The 22,116-nt window shown below is 41.8% G+C and overlaps 2 protein-coding genes across 4 annotated transcripts in view; one reads left to right on the top strand and one right to left on the bottom strand.

Moving 5' to 3' along the window:
- Window positions 1-22,116, bottom strand: part of MCM9 (minichromosome maintenance 9 homologous recombination repair factor) — a 45,402-nt gene that overhangs the window by 5,775 nt on the left and 17,511 nt on the right. The window contains exons 8-11 of one of the 3 annotated variants that reach the window (XM_068677606.1): window positions 7,521-7,695; window positions 5,654-5,856; window positions 4,511-4,714; window positions 2,987-3,069 (exon numbers count right to left, since the gene is read on the bottom strand). In XM_068677606.1, coding sequence (XP_068533707.1) covers window positions 2,987-3,069; window positions 4,511-4,714; window positions 5,654-5,856; window positions 7,521-7,695 — 665 coding nt within the window. Of the gene's footprint in view, window positions 1-2,986; window positions 3,070-4,510; window positions 4,715-5,653; window positions 5,857-7,520; window positions 7,696-16,787; window positions 18,340-18,928; window positions 22,111-22,116 lie in introns of those variants that run through there. The other 2 variants (XM_068677608.1, XM_068677609.1) reach the window with 2 other exon arrangements.
- On the top strand, window positions 9,611-19,337 carry ASF1A (anti-silencing function 1A histone chaperone). The gene is made up of 4 exons (XM_068677610.1): window positions 9,611-10,072; window positions 12,364-12,479; window positions 16,790-16,966; window positions 18,931-19,337. The coding sequence occupies exons 1-4, from the start codon at window positions 9,964-9,966 to the stop codon at window positions 19,141-19,143; spliced, it is 615 nt and encodes a 204-aa protein (XP_068533711.1). The 5' UTR covers window positions 9,611-9,963; the 3' UTR covers window positions 19,144-19,337.

Below are 22,116 nucleotides of genomic sequence, written 5' to 3'. Positions count from 1 at the left end.
GAAGGTTCTTGTAGGACCCTTATTTGTTTCAAGATTTATTTTTTTTTTTAATTGTGATTTTTTCTTTATTTGTTTCAAACACTGGGAAGTGCATAGTTAATGAGGCAGGGACTGTAGAAAGTAAAGCCTGGTCTCTTGGTTAGGACAGCTAAAAGCTGCCATGGAAAACTGGATTCTACCTCTATGCAAAGTTCCAGTTCTTGTGATTTTGATGGAGCCAGTTAAGCAAAGGTTTTGAAAGGCAATAAACTCATAACTGGGAGCCTGATATCGTGTGTTCACAGAAGGAAACTGCTATCAACAGGGAATGCACTCAAACACTCAAAGTTGTCCTGCTCTGAAACCGAGGCCCTAACCATTTCTCATGGGACGTGCTCCAGCGGATAATGTCTTCAGGATCTTGCATATGCCAGCTCCAGGTCATAGAACAGGAGTAGTACCAGCCTGTCACTTCACAATGACTGCATGAAGATAAGTAAATTAATATTTCTGAAATACTAAAATAGATCGGAAATGAATTCCACAGAAAAGTACGTAAAGAAATGGAGAATTCTATATTTAGAACAGCACTTGAACACTAAATAATAAAACACTGATACAAACATTGACAAGGGGTAGCTGCTTTTGGTGTATCGTTAACTGTTGATAAAAAAAAGAAATAAGGAACATGTATCTCAAGGCCTATGCCCATGGGATACAATTATGTCCTGCTCTCCCTGACCTTTTTCTCCCTGAGAAAAATAAGGGTGAATTAGAGTACAGAACAAACAAACAAAAATCAATGAACGATGTCAGTGACAAAAATGGGTAGCCCTCCTTCTCAAGAGGGATCACGTAAAGTATCTGAATACTGGCCTGAGAACTGTGAACTTTGATTTTACGCTGGCAAGAATATGACAATTTTTTTTTTGGTAGAACCTAGTTTGGAAAGACAGCATTTAAAACAGTGTTTGCTAAGCTGAAAGGTAGCAGCCAGTCCTTCAAGAATAACACTGATTCTCCCTCATTTCCAACCACATTCTACAATTAGGCAGGAAACACATGATGCTATCTATAGATAAAAACAATTTTCTTCTAGAGAAGGAAACACTTTCTGAAAATAAACTTTCCATGTTGCTTCTATTATTTTTTTTAATAAAACATATGTTACTGCTTTCAAAAAGAATTTCAGTGATTCTTTTATACTTTCCAGGTCAAAAGCAAAATTTGGCCTTAAATAGCAGATCTGAAGTTTGCAGATTCTTAGAAAAAATTAACATATTGACCTATTCCCTCATAAAAAGTGAATAATGGAGCAAATATGATAAGCATATCAACTGCTCCCAGGTAGTCTTCTACAGTCATAACACAGGCAAATTTCTCACTGACACTGATTAGACAGATGATTGTTATGAACACTGCAGCCCTTGAGGGCTGAATAAATATGAGAAAGTGACCCATAGTTAAACAATTCTTTTCCATTTATTGCTGATGATGTAGCCATACACAGATGACAATATATATTCATCAGTCTCCACTTTTTGACCTGTTATGAAAAAAATATCTGAGTATTTCAGGTTTCTTATGTCCCAAAACCATACTGCTTTGAAATGGTGTCCCATCAAATTCCACTCTAGGTAATTACAGTTTTAATTACAGTTAACGAACACTTATGTAGTATCTTCTGCTGTTTCAATGGGATGTGGTGTTAGAGCTTCTTATGTTAACTTAGATGCAGTGCTGTCACTGAAAAGCTGAGCTCTTCAAAATAGTGCAAAATGAATTGCAGCAGACAGCGAAATAATCTTCTGCTACTTAATAAGGTCAGACCCTGTAGTATTTTTGAGACAAATTCCACAGGCAACACTGTGCAGTAGATTATTTGTGGCACTGACTGCAATTAGTCTCTCAACTTCCACTGAAAGAACAAGGTAGATCACAAGTGCCTACCTGCTACTTTGAGCTAGTGGGTACCATATAAAATTGCTTTAACCTGAATATATTCATATCAAACCATACAGAAACATAGGATGTGACACTTTGGATCAGCCCAGTCATCTGTGCAGTAGAGTACCCTATCTCTGACAGAGCCAAAACCAAGTAATTCAGAAGTGTTAAGAACCTCAAAATGCAAAACTTTGGATAATCTGCTTATGGTAATTTTTATTTTCTATTTCAAAGCATTAAGATTTATTTCTCTTAAAAATATTCCATCTAAGGTAATAGTCATCTACATTATTTTCCACATTTCCATTTAAAAAAGCCTCTACCAGATTCATATTCCTTTTCTTGTTATAAATGTGCTACTTTTCCTTATTTTCAATAACCTAATGACGCTACAGTAAACAAAAATCTAGCCTTCAGACTTTTTTTAATGGTTTGTTTTTGTTTTTTTTTTAACATGGAAACATTACACAAATCTGTGTGATAATTGGTATACACAATTTTCAGCATACAGCAACTAAGTTTTTAAGGCTTCCAGAGTAAAAATAGTCTCCTAAAAGTTCTGTGAGTTTCAGTATCACCAAGAGCATGTTTTAAAATCATCTAATGGCAAAATAAACTATTGCTCTTGGCAACTATTTGAAACTTTCTCAGAAGAAATAAAAATTGTTTGGTCCTCTCATACCTAGTTAATGGGTGAAAAGGTAACATCATTAAAAAAAAAAAGGTCAGAAGTTATTAAACACAGTGATATAAACACAACTTCTGGCTCAAAAGGTCTTTAAAATGTAGATTATTAAGAGCTAAGAGTATACAAAACTCCACTTAGACTGCAGAGTCTATTAAAAAAAAGGTGCTATTCCTTTATGATCAATCCAGGCTTTTCATTATAACCTGCTTTTAAGTATTTTAATTATCAAGATGGACTAAAAATTACTTGTCAAAGTCGCTGATTACCTACTTTCCATGATTGCGTGAAATCCTCCCCAAAGAGATGAAGGGAGCTGGCAACATACCAACATGATAAATCCCTTATTGCAGCAATGTCTGCAAGAAACCGTACCTGCATGGAAGATTCCATCACCGATACCACCGTCACAGCATCTTCCAAAGTCACAGTATCCCTAAACATCAACCGGGCATGAGCTAGAAAAAAACAGGTGGGCACTGAAAGTAAGTGCAAGTGCAAATACGGTCAAAAAGGTTACTTTGTTTTGTTTGGTTTGGTTTTTACTACAAGGGAGATGATATTTCTTCAATTTTTTTTAGCTCTTCAAAAGCTTGTATATGGGTCTAACTCAAATGTCAATATAATCCTTTTGATTTTCGTGTCAATTTCAAGAGGGACTGGAAGGTTTAATTTTACTAGTAAAGAATGCGACTTCTGGAGTATAGTTACTATGACAGTTTGAATAAAGATACACAAAATGCTAGAGTTAAAAAATGTAACGTGCTGGACATCATGGAGAGTGTGATGTAAAACATCCCTATCTATATAGGTAGATGTGATCATCAAAAAGTGAAAAATTAAGCATAACTTTCATCATAGGTCAGAAAAGATTTGATTTCTTCTAAGTGGCCTAGAACATATTTTTCTCTACAATAGTTTATTTTTTCTTCCTTCCATTTCTTAAGACAATAAAACTGTTTTTTTGTAAATGGTTGTAATGCAAATAATTTACTGCATGAAGAGTTGGCTGTGCAAACATGGTTCTTACTCCGCAAAATAAAGGCAATTTAATTAATACCATCTATGTAATAGTTTGGAAGAACAAAGTGCTACTGGAAGACCCAACCACGTGACAGACAAGAATGGAAGAAACCTTGAACATATAAATAACATGTGAATCCCTAAAGGCTAGTAATGTCTTTCACCTAAATAATTTTCCCCCCCAAATGGAGACCAAAATATAAACATCTGATGCAGAAAGCACTATCTTACTGATTGGCATAAAAAAGGGGGAAAAAAAAGAAAAAAAAAAAAAAGATTTTATTTTAAATTCATCCTGAAAATACTTGATATGCCATTTTAGAAAACACAATCATATTAAGAGAGAGACCTACTAATTCCTTTGATTTTGTTCAAGTCAAATATGATTTGAGTTTAGAGTTGGAGATGTTGCAGTCCCTATTGTGAGATAGAGATTTGAACAAAAATGTGTTGTATTTTATGTTAAATTTAGGATAGAACAAAATACTTGACACCTTTCCTCAGGCTGCGTGGAGTGGCAACCCAGGACTCAAATAAAGTAAAATGAATCCAGGGATTTGCTTTTCATAAAGGCACGTAACTTCTGAAATTTTTTCCTCAAATGTAATTTCTTCCAGTGGCTTTAGTTTTTATTATGAATGTGAGAATGGCAAAATTAAAACCGGTTTTGATCATCTAAACATAACACACTTTCCCACATTCAAATCTCCAACCTCAAGTCTATTTAGATTATGAAGATCAAACAATGCAAGGTTCATCTATCCATACCTCTATGGAGAAAACGCTACTCTGCTTACTGGTTATAATTATACCCCTGATCTACTCATTTCATAAAGGTTAATTGTTAGCCTAAAAATAAAGTTGTCCCGGCCTTACCTTCCGCAAGGCGTATCAAACTCTCCAATAAGCGAATGGTAGTTCGGGCAGCATTTCGGCAGTCACTCTGACGCTGCATTTGGTAATAGCGTACGAGGATCAGGTTGCTCTCATCAGACAGTTTTGGCTGTATACTTTTTATAAGGCAGAAGTAGGTTTTCATCTTTTCCATGCTCCACAGCTTTTCTGATTTGCTAGGGCAACCTGCGCAACAACTGCTTAGTCAGTAATTTTATAACAACAGACATCAAGCTTTTTCTGAAGAATTCCTGTTAAGTAGATGGGTGAACCTAAAATACCTCCTACCGTATTTCTGGGGCGTACTGGAGTGTCTGCACATGAGTCCTCAGAGACTTGGTCAAATTCCAGTGTGGAATGTTACATGACATCCAGTCCCTCCCCTAGCAAAATCCGCAGCAAAGCCTCCAGCAGTTTGAACAGAGGAGCTGTCAGACTCGCTGCCCACCAGATGGTACAGCCATTACCAAGTGCTCTCATACCGTGTAAAGTATAAAACGCCACTCGAACGTATGCACTTCCTCTGGCTGTCTTTATCTACTCTATAGAAGCCAAAGGCTACCTGCCATATTCTGAACATTTTTTTTTTTTACAGGGAAGCATTTTGGGAAGGAAAGAAAAGTAAGGAAGTTAGCTGAAGAAGTCTCCTCTAACCACTTCTCTAATGGGGATCAAAGTCGTGTTCCTAAAGCAGGTTAAAATCAAATCACTCTGCTTTCCCTAATTCCAGAGCACACAGCTCCACATGCAGAGCACTAATATGCACTCTCCAGGCCCTGCGGCATACACAGCTCAAATTTGTTCTGTCTGAATTAAGCTTCTCATTGGCAGCATGTAATGGTACTGCGTGTAGGATCTGTGCATCAAGTAATGCAAGCATGGAAGCCGAAGCAGTCCGGGCTGAAATCTCTTGCAAACGATCATAGAGTAAAGGTAAAGGTATGGTGTTCACAGCTCTCCCCGATTAATTAATCAATGATCTCTATCTTTTTCCTGCTAGAAAGGCAACCGTACCACAGGCAACTATCACAGTAAACATGCAAACGCTGATTAGTGTGAAAGGCTGAAAAATAACAAACTAAATGGAAAGGTGGGGAAATTGGCAAAAAAACAACAAACTCATACCTTTATTTTGCAAGATGAAAGATGAAATGATGCGGTCCCACTCCTCATTCTTTGTATCTAACAATACTAAGACCAGGTCAAATCTGCTCAGCAGGGGACTGCCAAGAGCTATGTTGACGGAGACAGACTCGTTAGGGTCATAATGACCTTTGGGGTTTGTTGCTGCCAGTATTGTTGTCCTTGTATTAAGCTTGCATACCAAGCTAGAGAAAAATATGATGAACATTACAGCTGAATTGAGCTGGATCGAGGAAATGACTCCAAAGTGTTAACAACAATTATCATGGTTTTATGTTATAAAGAGTACATCTTACATTTAAAGAGCATACAAGCTAAATTATACGCATTTTATTAATAGATATTATATATCAAGCATTTCTCAGTCAGAGAATAGCAACTAGACAGGAAGACAGTACTTGGGACACCAAAAGTAGCTAGGTAATATTCCCACAAGTAATCTCTATATTCAGGTACATCCTTAGCTGAATAAAACTAATCTAGCTTTTCAGAAACAAATGCTACTTTGCTGATTCATACAGTATAAATAGATTTTTTTCACGATGAAAAGTAACATTTTAGCTTAATTCACATTTTCAGAAAGTAAAATGAAATGTAACATACGGGTATGTTTTACTCCTGTGTAGAGTCATCTTGCAGATATTAGCCCAACCATCCAATGATGGCAGCCATATCATCTGTTTCTCAAGGAAATTGACATTTTTCCCTCTTAATTATGCTATCCTGGTGTGTGTTTTTAGATGTGGGGAGATTATTTTTATTCTAGTAGTCCAAACGCAATCACTTCAGTTAAGGCAGCAGCAGTATTCTAACTTTGGTTTGTCACCAAGCTATTTCTAGTCAGCTCCAGAGTAACTGCTGCCTCGCGTCCAAAGTTGTTCCGTAACTGAGAGGAAGAGGATGTGATGGGAGCAAGAGCAGAGTGGAAGGTGACACGGAAGAATGTGGAAAGGATGATGCCTTTTGGGTAGCAGAGACTTTGGTAATACCAGTCAGGATATGATTTGGGCCTGGACGAGAGCTGCATGTGGCTGAGAGAGTGACGTTAGAGCTCAGAGATCAAACTGGCAGGGGAAAAAAAAAATAAGAGATTTGAGTACGTTCTAGTATAGAAAAAAAATGAGGACGTGAAAGTAAGCAGGAATTTATGGTCACGTCACACCCAACATATAAGACTGGGTAGCCTAGAAATTATTTGGTCTTATTTTGTTACTGTCCGGTATTACTGGAATTTGGAGAAACAAAGTCCTGCTTTCTGAGTTCCTTGTGAAATTCCTCATTTCACATACAATTATTATGGTGGCTCTCACCACGTGACAAAAAAAAAAAAAAAAAAAAACACAAAAACACAAAGAGGAGGTTCAGGTTGGAAATGAGGAGACTTTTCTTTTTGGAAAGAGTGGTCAGGCATTGGAACGGGTTGCCCAGGGCGGTGGTGGAGTCATTGTCCCTGCGGGTGTTTAAGGAAAGGTTGGACGTTGTGCTTAGGGACATGGTTTAGTGGGTGACATTGATGGTACAGGGGTGGTTGGACCAGATGATCTTGGAGAGCTTTTCCAACCTTAATGATTCTACGATTCTTAGGAAAGTACCCTTGCCTAAGGGCAGTGGCAGACTGAAAACCCAGCAGCGAGCAGGGTACCTCTTCATTCTGGTTGCTTGCAACCTCAGGTCCATTGCACTGTCCTTTGAAACGCTGGCTCACCTAGTCTACAAATACCATTGAGAACAAAACTATGCAGTACAACAAAGAAAACAGCTATTTTTAGTCAGCATGACAAACCTCCCACCAACCTGTAAGTGCAAGAGAAGCATGTTATTTTGCCACACACCTTAACATGCCACTTACCCTGCCTTTGCTACGCTGATGGTTTGTTGCTCCATTGCTTCATGGATACTGGTTCTGTCATGCTCTTTGATGCTGTTGAACTCATCAATGCAACACAGGCCGCTATCTGCAAGCACCAGCGCACCAGCTTCCAAGTTCCACTCCCCACAGTCCTTCACAGCAGTCACTGTCAAACCTGAAGAATCAATTGCTCCGGTCAGTCTTTCCCTTAAACTGCAGGAGTGCGCCGGAGTGAAAGAACGGGACTCGGCACACTGGCTGGTGCCACAGGCAGAAGGCAAAACAGCAGGTTAGCTCCACCACATACCTCTACCACGCATCTCGCTTCACACCTACTGGTAAGAAATCCCACTAGTGTTAGGCAAGCGAGCCCGGGTCTGCGGAGCAGATTCTGTTACGCCTTCCAAATTTAGTAATTACTTCTTTTAGGGCATTGATAAATGAACAAAAGTGATTAGGGAATGAAAACCAAATCTGCTAAATCAAACTGAAAAGTGGGCAAATGTGGAGACTGCTAAATTACAGAATAGACTTGTCCTTCCCCATCAGCTGTCAAAATAAACAAATATTCGGGAGCCGCAAAACAAAGCTGGTGAAAAAAAATATTTCAAAATATCCTTTTTTTTCTTTTTGAGATTTCACACTAAGCTAAAATGAGATTAAAAAAGTAAAAAAATGAAATTTAAAAAAAAAAAAAGTTCCCAGCAGGCATTAGCAAATCTCCATGTGACACAGCAGCGGGAGCACGGCAGGTCAGGAACATCTCACAGCTGTGAGAACGGCCACTTTTTATCAAGGCCGTGCAGCTCTTCTCAATCTTTCTGTTCCCTCTTCCCCAGCCTTTTCTCTATCTTTAGCCCTTCTTTTTCACTCCACAGTGCTCGGCTCAAAATATCCTAGCAGTTGACAAGCTGCGACCAGCCTAAAATTTCCCGGAATGCTACAGCAGAACTTGCCCAGGGAAGGACCCCACCACCCAAAACCTCCCCTGGCCTGGGCAGCCCAGAAGCGAGCGCTGCTGATTTCTCATCTCTATGCAGATCACCACAGCCGCTGTTAGCTCCCAAACGGTCAGCCAAGAGTTACTGGAAATGTGTTTCCTGATAACACGTATTTTAGCTTGGTGTGGGGGATCTCTTCCGCTGTCCAGCGTAGCCTTGTGTTGTGTAGAGAATGTTATAAAAATGTACAGTGAGCAACAGACCAGGCAAGTGTGATGACATTTCCCTGCAAATACACCTGTTTGTGAACACAAAGGTGTCAGCTCCTTTCCAAACCCGGGGTTGGCTTGGGGAGTTGCTGGAGGCCAAGGTCTCTGTGCCTCAGCGCTGCTCTCGCTCTGCCCGCGAGGCTCGGCGCTCCCAGGCAGGCAGATGTCTCCTTCAGCCCCTCCTGCTGCGCCTATTCCACCACACTCAAGGGCTCCCCGCAGACATGCACAGAGTCCTGATATTTTTATTTCCACACAGAATCTCCTCGTAGCGTGAGGAAAACACACCTACCACCCCCCCATCCCCCCAATATCCCCCCAGCTTGGGGCAGCGCCGGCTCCCCGCCCCGGAGGCAGCCCGGTGCCATGTCGCCTCTGCCATCCCCTGGGCACGCCGCCACAAGATGGCTCCTCCGCGGGCCTCCTGCGGCTCGGGGGCGAGCATCGCCGCCTGCCTCGCCCCTCCACACCGGGCTGGGCACCGGGGGGGCTCCGTGGCAGCCCGGACAGCTCGGCGGGGGCCAGCAGCAGGCGGCGGGGCAGCCCCCTCAGCCCGGGGGGCACCCGGAATGAACCCAGCCATGAAACCACAGCGCCGCGCTGCTGGCGGGCGAGCCCCACGGCGGAGACCCGGGGACACAGCGCCTGGAAGGCTGGGGGAGCACCGAGCCCAGCGCATGGGGGGCAGCCCTGCAGGGGAAAGCGGCCGGGGGCACGCCGCCACATGGCGGGTGCCGCTGAGCCGGGCGGGCGGGGGCTCGGCGGGGCCGGGCTCGGCTCCGCCCGGCTCGGCCGTGCCGGGGGCAGCCCCGCCCGGGCGCGGGGCGTTTGCGGCCGGTGGCCGGGCGGGGGCGCGGCGGGGCGGGGAGCGGAGCCCATCTTGGAGGAGGGAGCGGGGAAGGAGGGGAAGGAGGGCCCTGGGCCGGCGGGCGGCCAATCGGGGCGGGCGCTGGCGGCGAGCAGGGCAGAATGGGCTGCAGCGGGGAGCCCGCCGCGCAGGGCGCCCAGCGCCGCCGGTGTAAATAAAGGCGCGGAGCCGGGGGGCGGCCGGAAAAGTTTGCTCAAGTCGCGGCTCCGCAGCCTCGGGCAGGGGGGGGCGCCGGGCCGGCCGCGCGGCGGAGCCCCCGAGGCGCTGCTGGACTTGGCGGCGCGGCGCCGAGGCGCTCTGCCTATTGTTCGCGGGTTGTTTTTGTTGTGTGTGTTTTTTTTTTATTTTTTTTTTTCTCCTGAAATATGGCCAAGGTTCAGGTGAACAATGTAGTGGTGCTGGACAACCCCTCTCCCTTCTACAACCCGTTCCAGTTCGAGATCACGTTCGAGTGCATCGAGGACCTGTCGGAAGGTGAGCGCGGCCCCCCCCCTCCCCCCCCCCGGCCCGCCAGCCCAGGCTTCAACTTCGCCCAGGCCCCGCGCCCCCCGCCGGGGCGGGGAGGGGGCGGGGGGGGGCTGCGCTTCGCAGCCGGCCGCGGCCGGGCCCGCTGGGGGAAGTTTCGGGCTGAGCCCGGCCCTGCGCGCCGCGCCGGGGCCGCCGAGGCCGGCTGCAAGTTGCGAGGAAGTTGTGAGGGGAGGGAGCCATGTTGCCAGCTTTGTGTGTGCCGGAGCGGGGAGCGGGGGGGGGGGGAAGGCGGGCGGGCGGCGGGGGCCTGGCGCTGGGTGCGGGCTGTGGGGGGGCTCCCCGCGCTGCTGGGAGCGGCTCCGAAGTTGCCGCTGCCCCCCGAGGGGGCGCCCCCGCTGGGGCCGGGCTGGCGGGGGCCCGGCAGCGCCGCCCGGCGGCAGGGCCCGGCCCCGGCCCCGCCGCCCCGAGAGGCCGCGCGGCGCCCCCCGGGCGGGAGTTTCGAACGGCGGCGGGCGCGGGGCGAGGCCCGGCCGCGGCTGCAGGGAGCGGGCGGCACGGGGGGGGCGGTGCTGCCGCCCTCCTGCCGGCAGCGGCTTCACGAAGCCACAGCGCCAGGGCCCTCCGGTGCTGCACGGTGCCCTCAGCAGGGCCCGGCCCTCGCGTTTAAATCTAGTTTAATCTTGTTTTTAAAAGCTGCTGCCACTGCCTCAGCCTTCCCGTGCTGGTAGGCTGCTGTGCTGTTTCAGCCAGCCCTGCGTACCACCCGGCTTCAGTTTCCTCAGTTTAGCCCCCCCAACCCCTTTAAGTTTAAGTCTTCAGTTCTTATACCTGTCCAAGGCGCCAGGTACGACAAAAGCGGTCACTAACTGGCCCGGACAAGCAGCCTGCAGTGCCCACAGGAGCTAGCATAAGGTGCCTACAAGGTAAATAAGACCTCTGATACAGCACCTGGCCAATCGTGCTGTGCTGTACAAGGAATAAAACCACTTCCTGGGCCCTGTTAATGTATGCTACTTAGAACCGCAAAACCTGCATGTTGAACACGGTAAGATTTCATTATTGAGGAAAAACAAACGCAGTCCTAAAGCAGCCAAGTTTTGTTAACGCGCTAGTTCTTCCTCTGCTTAAGTTCTAGTCCTGCATCAAGAAACCATAATGTAGACCTTCAAATTTTGCGAAGAATACTGAAAACATAAATGCATTTGTATACAGGATAGTGCTTTTGCATACACAATCAGGGCATTGCTCGTAAGGAGAAAAAACAAATATATCCATTTTAAGGCACTGTCTTAAGCAACAGATTCCTTACAAAAAAAAAAACAAACAATAACTTCAGTTACAGTATTCCATAATGACAACCTTCTTTTCTCTTCCTCTTGTTTAAAAATAATAATCTCTATTCTCAGGTTAGTTTTATACAGGTGTGGTTACGCATATGTTTTTAAATCAAGAAATTAAAGTGAAAAGCTGGCCCAGGAAGAAGTAATGAATGCTAATTTGCAGCTTCATCTTTCAAGCACCTGTGGTGACCAGGGTGCATTAGAAAAAATACGTATCAGTTGTAAGAAATGTTTGATTTTGGCGGGTTGTTTTAAGAAGTGAAATGCTACATTTTGCACATGGGTTTGTGGTTGTTTGATTCTCCTACCTGGGATTCTATTCCAGGATAAAATTCAAACACCAGTGGCATCAGTGCAAATTAGATCAAGTCATGCTATTATGATTTTATATACTTCTCAGGTTACACAGCTTGCACACATGTGGAGGAATGGAGGCACAAAGTTAGCGTGGCTGGTGCTTACTCAATGGATTTCATTATTCAATTAACTGCTTGATGTGATTGGTGTAACAGCTGTGAAGTATATTTGTGGAAGGGGGGAACTTCTGAGGGGGAGCTGATTCAATACTCAAGGTGTGCCCTGCTGTATAGGGTTGTATAGGCATCGTCCCAACCTGTATGCCTCTGGGGACAGGCCAAGGACATTCTGAACGCTGCTCCCAACAAGTAAAAGGGCCCTGTCCTCTGTATGAAATTTGTAAATAAACCTGGCTATGAAAATAGAGGGAATCCTGCAGTAGAGACTGAATAGAGGAAGACAGTGGGATGATCCAGATCATGAGGACTGGGGCGAGCATCAATAAATTTCCCAAGTGAAGGTTGGTCCCTGTCCCTTTATGCTAGTTGCCAAAGAAGCAATTTTAGGTTAAGTAAAACTCTGTGCAGTCAAGAGTGGAAGATGCTTAACTGTAATGATAAACAATTGTGTTTTTTTTTTTTTTTTTTTGTTTTACTGCAGACTTGGAATGGAAAATAATTTACGTGGGTTCAGCTGAAAGTGAAGAGTATGACCAAGTGTTAGACTCCGTTTTAGTAGGACCCGTTCCTGCGGGCAGACACATGTTTGTATTTCAGGTAAGCTTCACTTAACTGTTCCTGAAAGAGTTGTGCTAATTTGATGTCTAATGATGACTGCATCATATAAAGAGGCACTTAAAAATAATGCTAAGCTAGAAGGAATTTCAGTCAGCTCTTCATGTATGATACAGCTTACTTCTCATTAGCTGTTTTTTGCCCCCGATATTTCCATGGTAATATTTTCACTTGTGCTGTCAATGATTAGAGAGAGTGATATAAGGCATGGCTCTGTAGCTAGTGTTAATTTTGACAAGTCTAGTTCATAAATCTGTTCTGGACCACTCCCTAACTGGGACTGTCAGTTACCTGGTGTATGCTAACATCACTGGGCTTAGCTCTACAGCAATTGGTGGCAGTTTCAGACGGTCAGGGGCACTAGGTTAATGTAGACAACATCAACAGAAGAAGGTGAACAAATTCATTGTGAACCTGCACTGGAGTAGTCAAGAATTCATTTCTGTTTGGCCAGATAAATGTTCAGCCATGATGTCTGGCTATGCATGTTAAGTCACAACGCAGTACAGCAATTTGTACAATAAGACAGAATTCCAGTTGTAGATAGCAGACATCCCGGACATGAGTGGTTAGATAAAGACTGTCCCACAATCTCTGGAGCGTGTGGCAATACGCTGCTGTTAAAGCCACAAGTTACTAAGAAGGAATACTTGAGGGAAGGAAAACAAGGAAAGAGGAGCACCAAGATGGCTTACTGTTCTACTCTGGTTAGATCAACCAGAGGGGAAAAACTAAACTAAACTTGTCTGAATTTTTATGGAAATTGTTTTTAATCAAAACACTGATTCAGCTCACTTTTTTCCCGCTGTTTATCAAATACTAGTGTCTCTCTTGTAAACTGAGAGCAAAATGCATCCACAGAAAAATCAGACTGCAAATGAGAACAGCTTTTTGTTTATGAACCTTGCCACTTTCCCAAACATTATAAATTCACTCAACTAATTAATGGCAAATACATACTGAAGTATGAGCATCTTCTTCAAAAATAACTCAAACGAACACATTTTCTTACTTATCAGAGTTACTATAACTGCTTTAAAATGATAACAAAGTTTGTTAGGCATCCCAATTGTTACTGTAAGTCCCAATTATTTAGAAGGTTCAGAAAACATTTGAAACTTTTGAATAGAACTTTTTTTTCCCCTCACAGGACAGGCTAAAGACATAAGGTCAGGCTGGAGGTTATGTTTATTAACCACATGTGCAAATCAGCCTTGAAATATTTCACTCTGCTTTTGGAGCTGGGCTTAATTTTTCCCATGCTAGAAATGAAGCAGATAGATAACAAATGCATCATTTATTAACAGTACTTCCGTTATTGAGCAATTTCATCCTGTAGCATTAATTGGTCAGAACCAGGTGATCCTCTGTCACCCTCAAAATGGGCTACTTTGTAGTGGTAGATCGAGAGATACCAGCTGGCGTTTCCATCTTTAGTTTAAATGAGGCACTATTCTCAATCTCAAAGATTCACTGCTGATAGTAATGGGAAGGAGCAGAAGGCAGGTGCCTCAAAAGGCATGTTTTGGTTGTGTGATACAGGAAGACCTTGAAAATAAAATTTACTGGACTTGCAGTTTCTGCAGGATAGACTCGTATCCATTATATCATAGTTATGGATGACATTACAGCAAAAGTAGGAGTAGGTATGTACAGATTTGGCTTAGATTGAGTACTCCTACTGCCTTTTAATAAACTATCATTTTTCTTATGGATGTACTGTTGGTCTAAGTATATTAAACTTCAAAAGCCCTGGATTTCAAGTGAGGGTAGGACCTGGCTAATGTGTACGTAAGAGACTACCAAAAGCCAAAGTGCTCTAATAACCCTTTGCTGCCAGTTTGAGCTACTTTATTCACCAAACTGAAACTGCCTGGCAGGTGGAGGGAACTGGCAGGGGAATGCCAGGATGGGACAAAGTGTAGAACTGCAGGAGGTGTATACATGTAGTAGAAAAAATGATACTGTGTTCACCAATGAGCACAGAGAAGAACTTCTTGTAGAGATGTATAAAACTTTGTTAGTATTATGCTGTAGATTTTTCTTAAGATGAAAATGGCTGAAACAGCAAGTAAAATGGAGTGCCACACAGATAAAATTCTGAGGAGAGGCTGTGCATCATGTTGGGAAGTCAGCCTTACATACAGGAAGATGGAAAAGTATTGTGCTTATCAGACTTGCACAATAATCTTTTTATATATTTTTAAAAAGATTTCAATACTAAAGACCTACATCTTGGCCTATTTGGATCTATATACTAATATATAAGTAATGAAACACGATTTTTTTTCTCCATGCTCCAGAGGATTTGTAATAAATTCTCAGGAGCTTCTTTTTGAGAATATAGGCACACAAATAATTTACAGTCTTGAAGTGGGGATATGACCTTACACTAATTTAGCTACTCTGTACTAATAGTTGTGTGTTATGTAGAAAAGCAAGATAACTCAAACAATGTATATCTTGAGTAATTTCATAAATTTCTTAAGTAATTTTGGCATACTAAGCTGGTGGCCTACCACAGTATATGTTTGCAACTCCTCACTTACCACTTGGTCATATCAATGTCTTCTCTTCCCCCCTAACCTGTGCATGTTCACCAGTTCCTTGTGGAATCAGGAGGTTTTACATCTAGGGCAGGAAGTTAAAAATTTGAGAAAAGAAAACATTTTCTTCGAAACCATGTTCAATGCCTTTGCTGCTCAACAGCAAAGTAGGATTAAAACAGGATTTCTGCAGGTTCACAGCTGTATCATAGCATATTACAGGACATGAAGTGACTGTGGAAGAAGCCTGGGAGAGCTAAAATCCCATATTAGGGTATGAGCTGTGTTTCACAGGGTGTTAAATGGAAGAATGTCCTTTTTGCAAAATATTACTCTGTAACTGCCTACCAGAATTTTAAGTAATCACATCGCCCTGGGCACTGTTAGAACAAGACTGCTGATTTGAAATAGCGATTTCATGTATTGGCAGTTCTTGTATTTTTGTGGAGCTTCTATATTTCTCCAGTTTCTTGGCCATATTTTCCATTGCCCTGTACAAGTTGCAAAGCTATTTGGTCACTTTCTCTTCCCTTCAGGGCTGGAGGAAGGAGTGTTCTACCTGATTGCCTGGTTGCTCTCCTTCCCCCAATATATTTGTACCTGAGAGGTCTGATTCATTTAATTGTTCTGCAGAGTGCCTACAGCTTCTTATGAAAAGCTAGAGTGGTTTGAAGGCTCAGGATTGAAGTAGCAAAGAGCAGAAGTCAATGATGCATGACTACTAGCTCCTGAATTTTGTAGTGCTAGAGCATATACATACTGGAGAAAAACAGGGATAAGAGGGACAGCGAGAATCCCATTCAATCTCTGTCCTAAGGCAGGATTCAACACATCTGAACCACTCTAACATAGGTTGCTAATACTAATTTATGCTTGGAACAAAGGTGTTTGTTACCGGCTTCAGATTTTTCATGCAAAGTTGTAAATATGAGGTTGTTTCATTTATGCTTAGATTGTTGCTACTTTGAGTCTGAGAGCAGAATGAGGCACCATGTTCCATCAACAAATGTTTAGTTACAAAACATTAAGAGACTGATGTGAGCCACATCTGGTGAGGCAAAAACTCTATTGATTATTAATAATTGCAGTGCCACGGTGAGTAAGGATATAAGGGAGATCGTAAGAGTTGCCTATTAATTAGGACTGCATACTGGCTGAAAATGTCATGTCTCTCAGTGATGATGCATTTAATTGCATGCAATTGAAGAAATACAGGCACATGGCAGCAGATGAGACAGCCGTTTATTCCTTTCCTAGACAGCTCAAACGTCACCGTAGCCTGTCCCTCCTCTTCTTGCTGAAGTCTGAATTAGCCTGTATTTTTAAAGGTTTAGTCTTGTTAAAAACAGACAGATCAATTCAACCAAAGAGGTATGAAAAGTTTTGCTCGATTACTACGAGGGGCTGGAGAACAGCAGCACCATGGAACTGGAGAGGTGTTGGCACGCTTGTTCAGCTAATCATGTATTTAAAAGCAGTTTGGGATCAAAGCTGTCTGATCACCCAGGAGAAATGTCAGCACAACATTACTGTGTTCAAACTAATTCTGCCTGTAGAAGATGGTGCCCTAAATTCAGGGTTGATGTTTTTGTAAAAGCAGGTATATTTTCTGGTTAACACGGAGAAACCTTTCAAATTTGCATACAGTCACTACTCAGCTGCTAGGACAAGCTATTTCAGATTCTTCTGCCAGATAGGTATGTGGTATTGATTTTATTTTAATCGATCTTTCCCTTTCATGTCTAGGCTGATGCACCTAACCCAGGGCTTATTCCAGATGCAGATGCAGTAGGCGTAACAGTCGTGCTAATTACATGCACTTACCGAGGTCAAGAATTTATTAGAGTCGGCTACTATGTAAACAACGAATATACTGAAACAGAACTGAGAGAGAATCCACCAGTAAAGCCAGACTTTTCTAAGGTAAGGCACCTTCTATTCTAGATGTGTATCAAAGGTACGCTTATACAAAGGGATTTTTAAGAAAGACCTACAGTTCTGCAAAACAGAAAGTAAAGAACAACTTCTCTATGAAAGGAGAGAAGATGGGTAGCCTTGTTACAGCAGGCCAGATGACTGGATCCAATCAACGGACAACTTGATCGAGGAAATTTGTAGTTAAAGTTTAAAAACGGACATTTTTTTAATGGTTTAAAAAAAAATAAAAGTGAATGAGGTGTAGAGTTAAAATTAGACGTGAAATAAAGTATTAGATTCCAAATCCTCCTGAGGAGGAAGATCAATTAACAAAAACTAGTCAGTCAAAACCCTGTGAAACAGCGCATGCAGGCAGATTCCTGCACAAACTAATAAACTTCCATGTAGCATCCTGGTTTGCTTTCATGGAAGGTCTTATGGATTTGGGGTCCATTTCTGGGTTCTCTTTACGAGATGTTATGTGTACATGCTCATGTTCCAGAGTTTTGTGATGGTAAAAAAAAAAAAAAAATTGGTTGCTTCTCAAGTTTGCATGAGTTAGATAACCAGTTACATGAAGAACTGAGTGGAATAATGGTTGTACTGTAACGACTAGTACAGAGATAATCCCCATAGTCCCTGAAACCAATCTTAAAATGTAACTAAACTGAATTGATATCTAAATTGTTGTTTTTTTTTAAGCTGCTAATTTTTACTATGCCTAACTTAATTTTCAAGATTCAGATGCTTAGTACATTCTCAAAATTCAAAATCATGGTCAATTTTTGAGGACTCTTAGAATTATAATCTGTTCCTTTCTTTTTTTCTTATGCTGTTGAACTCATCCTTGTGTTATTTTTTCACGTGAATGCCAGAATGTTAACTTTCTTTAAGCAGTTGAATTTAGAAACGCCTAGAACTACTTCTTGTTCTGTTTTGAACAGTTTAGAACTACTTGTTATTCTGTTTTTTCATAGAAGCAGTTTTTATATAAACAAGAACAGCTACAGTGATCATGTATTTGTACAAGTTCTTAATTTGACTAATGTTATTAAGCATATTGAACTGCAATTGACAGGAAACAGACTTACTAGGCTCAAAAAAAAAGATCTTGTTAGATTTTGTTAGCTTGCATAAGGGGTGGGAAAATATTTAATGGGGGCACACTTTCTCAAGGAATGAAATCAGCACTTCTGGTCACTTTCCTGTGACCAGTCTCAGCTTTAATAACAAGTGGCCAGTGGCCATAATTTGCCATCCTTTGGAGTTAACTGTGCATTATTTTGAAATGGTGATAAATTCAGAAAAAATGAGCATCTTCTTTTTTGCTGCACACATAAGCAGATGGAACACTTCTTTCAAGAAAAATGAAGGCCAGCCTAAAGAACAAAATACATGACTAGTGTCTAGGCATGTCAACTGCCAAATCTAAGTAATGTTCTCAATTTAATATTTGAAGTAGACAAATTAAAATTCAGATAGTAAAATGAATCTAATGCATAGTCATTTAATATAAAGAAAGGTTTTAATCTTCATAAGGACAGACAGTTGAGGGAAATGGTAGAGTTGTTGCTAGCACCATGAAATTGATGCAGAATTTTATGAACTCCTGTAGCTTGCAAAATTGTTCTGGGGATAGTCATTTGCTTTATTAAGTGCTGGCTAAGGTAAAACCCTTGCACTTTACTTGCAAGGTTCTAGTATAGTCTTGAATGCATAGGACAGTTAACTGCTTTCTAGACAGGATGTTTTTATTTTGCTGAGTAGGATATTAGAGTAAATGAACTAGTGGTGTGTTTCTGTAAGCATATTTCTGATCCATATGTAATAGCTATAGATTCACAATCACATGAATTTTTAATATTATTTTAGACATACAAGGCTACAGGAGTAAAGTGAAAGAAATCCATATGCACATGAAGTCCGGTTTGCTATGTACACCACATAATTTATCTTTTCTTCCCACCCAGCTTCAAAGGAATATTTTGGCATCTAATCCCCGAGTCACAAGATTCCACATAAATTGGGAGGACAACACTGAAAAACTGGAAGATGCAGAGAGCAGTAACCCAAATCTACAGTCCCTGCTTTCTACAGATGCGTTACCTTCAGCATCAAAGGGGTGGTCAACATCAGAAAATTCATTAAATGTTATGTTAGAATCTCATATGGACTGCATGTGACTAACCACCATCGTTTTGGTACTGTACATGTGTTAAACTGTAAAAACAACCAGAACTATTTCCCTCAAATTCCATAAGTACATAGTTGACGAGCAATGTGAAGAACTTGTTTTAAAACATCCTGTAGAAAGTTTATAAAGAAAAAACAGTATTTGAGCAAATTGTGGAATATAAATACAACTATTTTTAAGTAATTGCTTTTTTCTCTAATGTGTTATTCTGTTTGGTCTAACCCAAACCTGATTAAAGTATACGTATTCTTCCCCCTTCCCCCTTTACTTTGTTAGCACTGTTGAAAGCTAAAAAATGGAAAGTTAAAATATTCAGGCAAAATGAAGCAATAATGCTGTGTCCTCATCTCTGATATCCAGATTGCCAAATATAAAGTGCCCTTTAATAGCAGCTGAAGAACAAAGCTGTCATTAGATGAAGTGCAAAGAAAAAAGTGCTCTTAAAAAAAAAAAGTCCTCTTTCTGTGAAAGCAGACAGCACAGTATAATTTTAGGTGCAAGTTTTTTCATTTCAAAGCACATACTTGTTACTTAAAGCATGCAGTTTGAAATTTACCATCTGCTATCTCAGATTTTAGGACTTTTTTTCTTTTTTTAATCTCCTGCTGCTAGTCAGACTGGTTTGTTAAGGACAGTGTTTCATGTGAATTTAGGTGGGTATTTCAGCAAAGAACTTTTTTTTTCAGTCAGCTGTGCACAACTGGGTGGAAAGATTAAAGCAATTATTAGAAAATTTGAGTGTCAAAAGGAATAGTATAAGTAACCCTCTGAACTGTACTTCTGCAATATTGTTATGTACAATGCTGGTTCATACATTAATTTTTCAAGTATGCTCTATTCTTGTAGTCTTTTCAACTAGTAAGGAGTTTTGATGTTTTCTTTCAGTTTTCTGAAATGTTTGGAATCTAAATCACTTGAGTTTTCTCTCTGCCCTTTAAGGCAACACTATGCACTGGTATAAATGAAGATTCAAACTCTGCTGTGGCAGGTGCTGCGTACTCAAGAATTCATGGCCTACCCTGAAGGGCTTGCAGTGAGACACTCTCTATTACCTGAGGCATCTTTGAAGACAAAAAAAAAATGAGGCAGTAAATTGTAAAAACTTAAAGACACTGTTATGACGTTAACAATTTTGGTATTCCTTCCAATCCTTGACAGCCTTATGTTTACTGTGACTATATATGCACTTAAGATTGTAATCTGTCGTGTCAGATTACAAGAATATTGTTCTGCTAGTTACTCGTAACTGCCCAAACTGAGCCCCTGTAGGTTCTGGGCCCTTTAAAAAAAAAAGGTACACTTCATGATGACTTGACAGCATAGCTTTGAATAAAAATAGAATACTTTCTCTTCACTTCCAGCATCGTCAAATAGGGATGAAGATGTCCGAAGCAGTTAGTGTTTCTGTCTTTACACATCATTAGTGAAATTGTCTTCATATAATATTTTTAAATTGCGAAGGATGGACCTGATGTGAATGTACATGCATACATTTCTTTCTTATGTGGAACCTCAGCAGAACATATGGTAGCCAAATGCCTAAGTTGTACTGAAAGCCTGTGGAACCTTCAGTCTGAAGTGTGCTCTTGAAAGTCTCTCTCTAGTTGTTTAAACATATGATTAGCAATAATATTTTGATTACATTACCACCACAATTTAACAATCATCAAATGTTAACACCAATATTTGTATCAGTCTCCAAAACCAGCATTTGTTTCAACTTTAGGGTTGAAACCAAAAAGTAGCATGGCTGGCAAGGCAAGGGAAGGGATTCTCCCTCTCTGCTCTGGTTTCATGAGGCTCCCACCTGGAGTGCCGTGCTCAGATCTGGGGCCCCCTGAGCAAGGACATGGATGTATTAGGACAAGTGTAGAAGAGGGCCACAAAGATGATCAAAGATCTGGAGCATGTCTCCTATAAAGACAGGCTGAGCAAGCTGGGGTTGTTCAGCCTGAAGAAGGCTCTGCAGAGAGAGACCTTGTAGAGGCCTTCCAGTGCCTGAAGGGGCCTACAGGAAAGCTGGGGAGGGACTCTTTGTCACAGGGGGTAGTGATAGGACAAGGGGCAGTGGCTTTAAAGAAGCTGTGGATGCCCCATCCCTGGAGGTGTTCAAGGCCAGGCTGGATGGGGCTTTGGGCAACACTCTCTATACTATGAAATTATAGATTCTATGAAATTATGTGAACATTTTAAAAAGGTCTTTTTAAAAAAAATCATAACAAGGTCTCCAGTGGCTTTTTGAGATTGTCATGCCCTTTACTGTTCTATTTATAAAACTCTAAGTTATATCTTAAATGTAAACATAAGTAACTTAGTCATCTGCTGAAAGGCTGGAAAGCTAATGAAGTCTGACTTGAGCTAAAGCTATCGTAATAGTATTTCAAATACTTGTACCTGCTGATGATTCATGTGAAAGCATGATCAAGTACAAGTTATAACTAGAATCTATCCACGAGTAGCACTAATACTTCTTAGAAACATGTGCTGGATAAGTGATGGAAGCAAACCCTATTTCTGCCATTGCAGAATCCACTGCAAAATACAGTCAGCAAAAGTACACCACCCAGCAAGCCAACTAAGTCCAAGAAACAAGAAGGAGAAGATTTATTGTTCTGTTTATCAGAAGAAAAGGCCAACTGTACAGGAGAACTCAGGGGTGCAATAAACTTCCAGCTAGACCAGACGGCATGATGCTGAAACAGACTGCGGCAGCACCTTACCTGATACATGCACTACGTCCATAGCCGACCCGCCAGTTACTGGAAGGAGAATGCCCATACTGTCCTAAGTGGCAACTGCAAAAGAACAGCTTTACCCACTATGAGAGGACCTCATGATCTTTGTGAAATGAATTGTCTTTCTGTGCTCTTTGAAAGACTGGATGCTTTGCAGGACATCTACAAGCTTGTCCGGATCTTAGCAGTCCATACAAGCTGTATTCTGACCGTCTTGTTTCCTGGCA

Source organism: Anas acuta, chromosome 3, assembly GCF_963932015.1.
Source record: "Anas acuta chromosome 3, bAnaAcu1.1, whole genome shotgun sequence".
Classification (NCBI taxonomy): domain Eukaryota; kingdom Metazoa; phylum Chordata; class Aves; order Anseriformes; family Anatidae; genus Anas; species Anas acuta.
The sequence above is the reverse complement of the archived record's forward strand: the minus strand, read 5'-3'. Positions and strand labels throughout refer to the sequence as shown.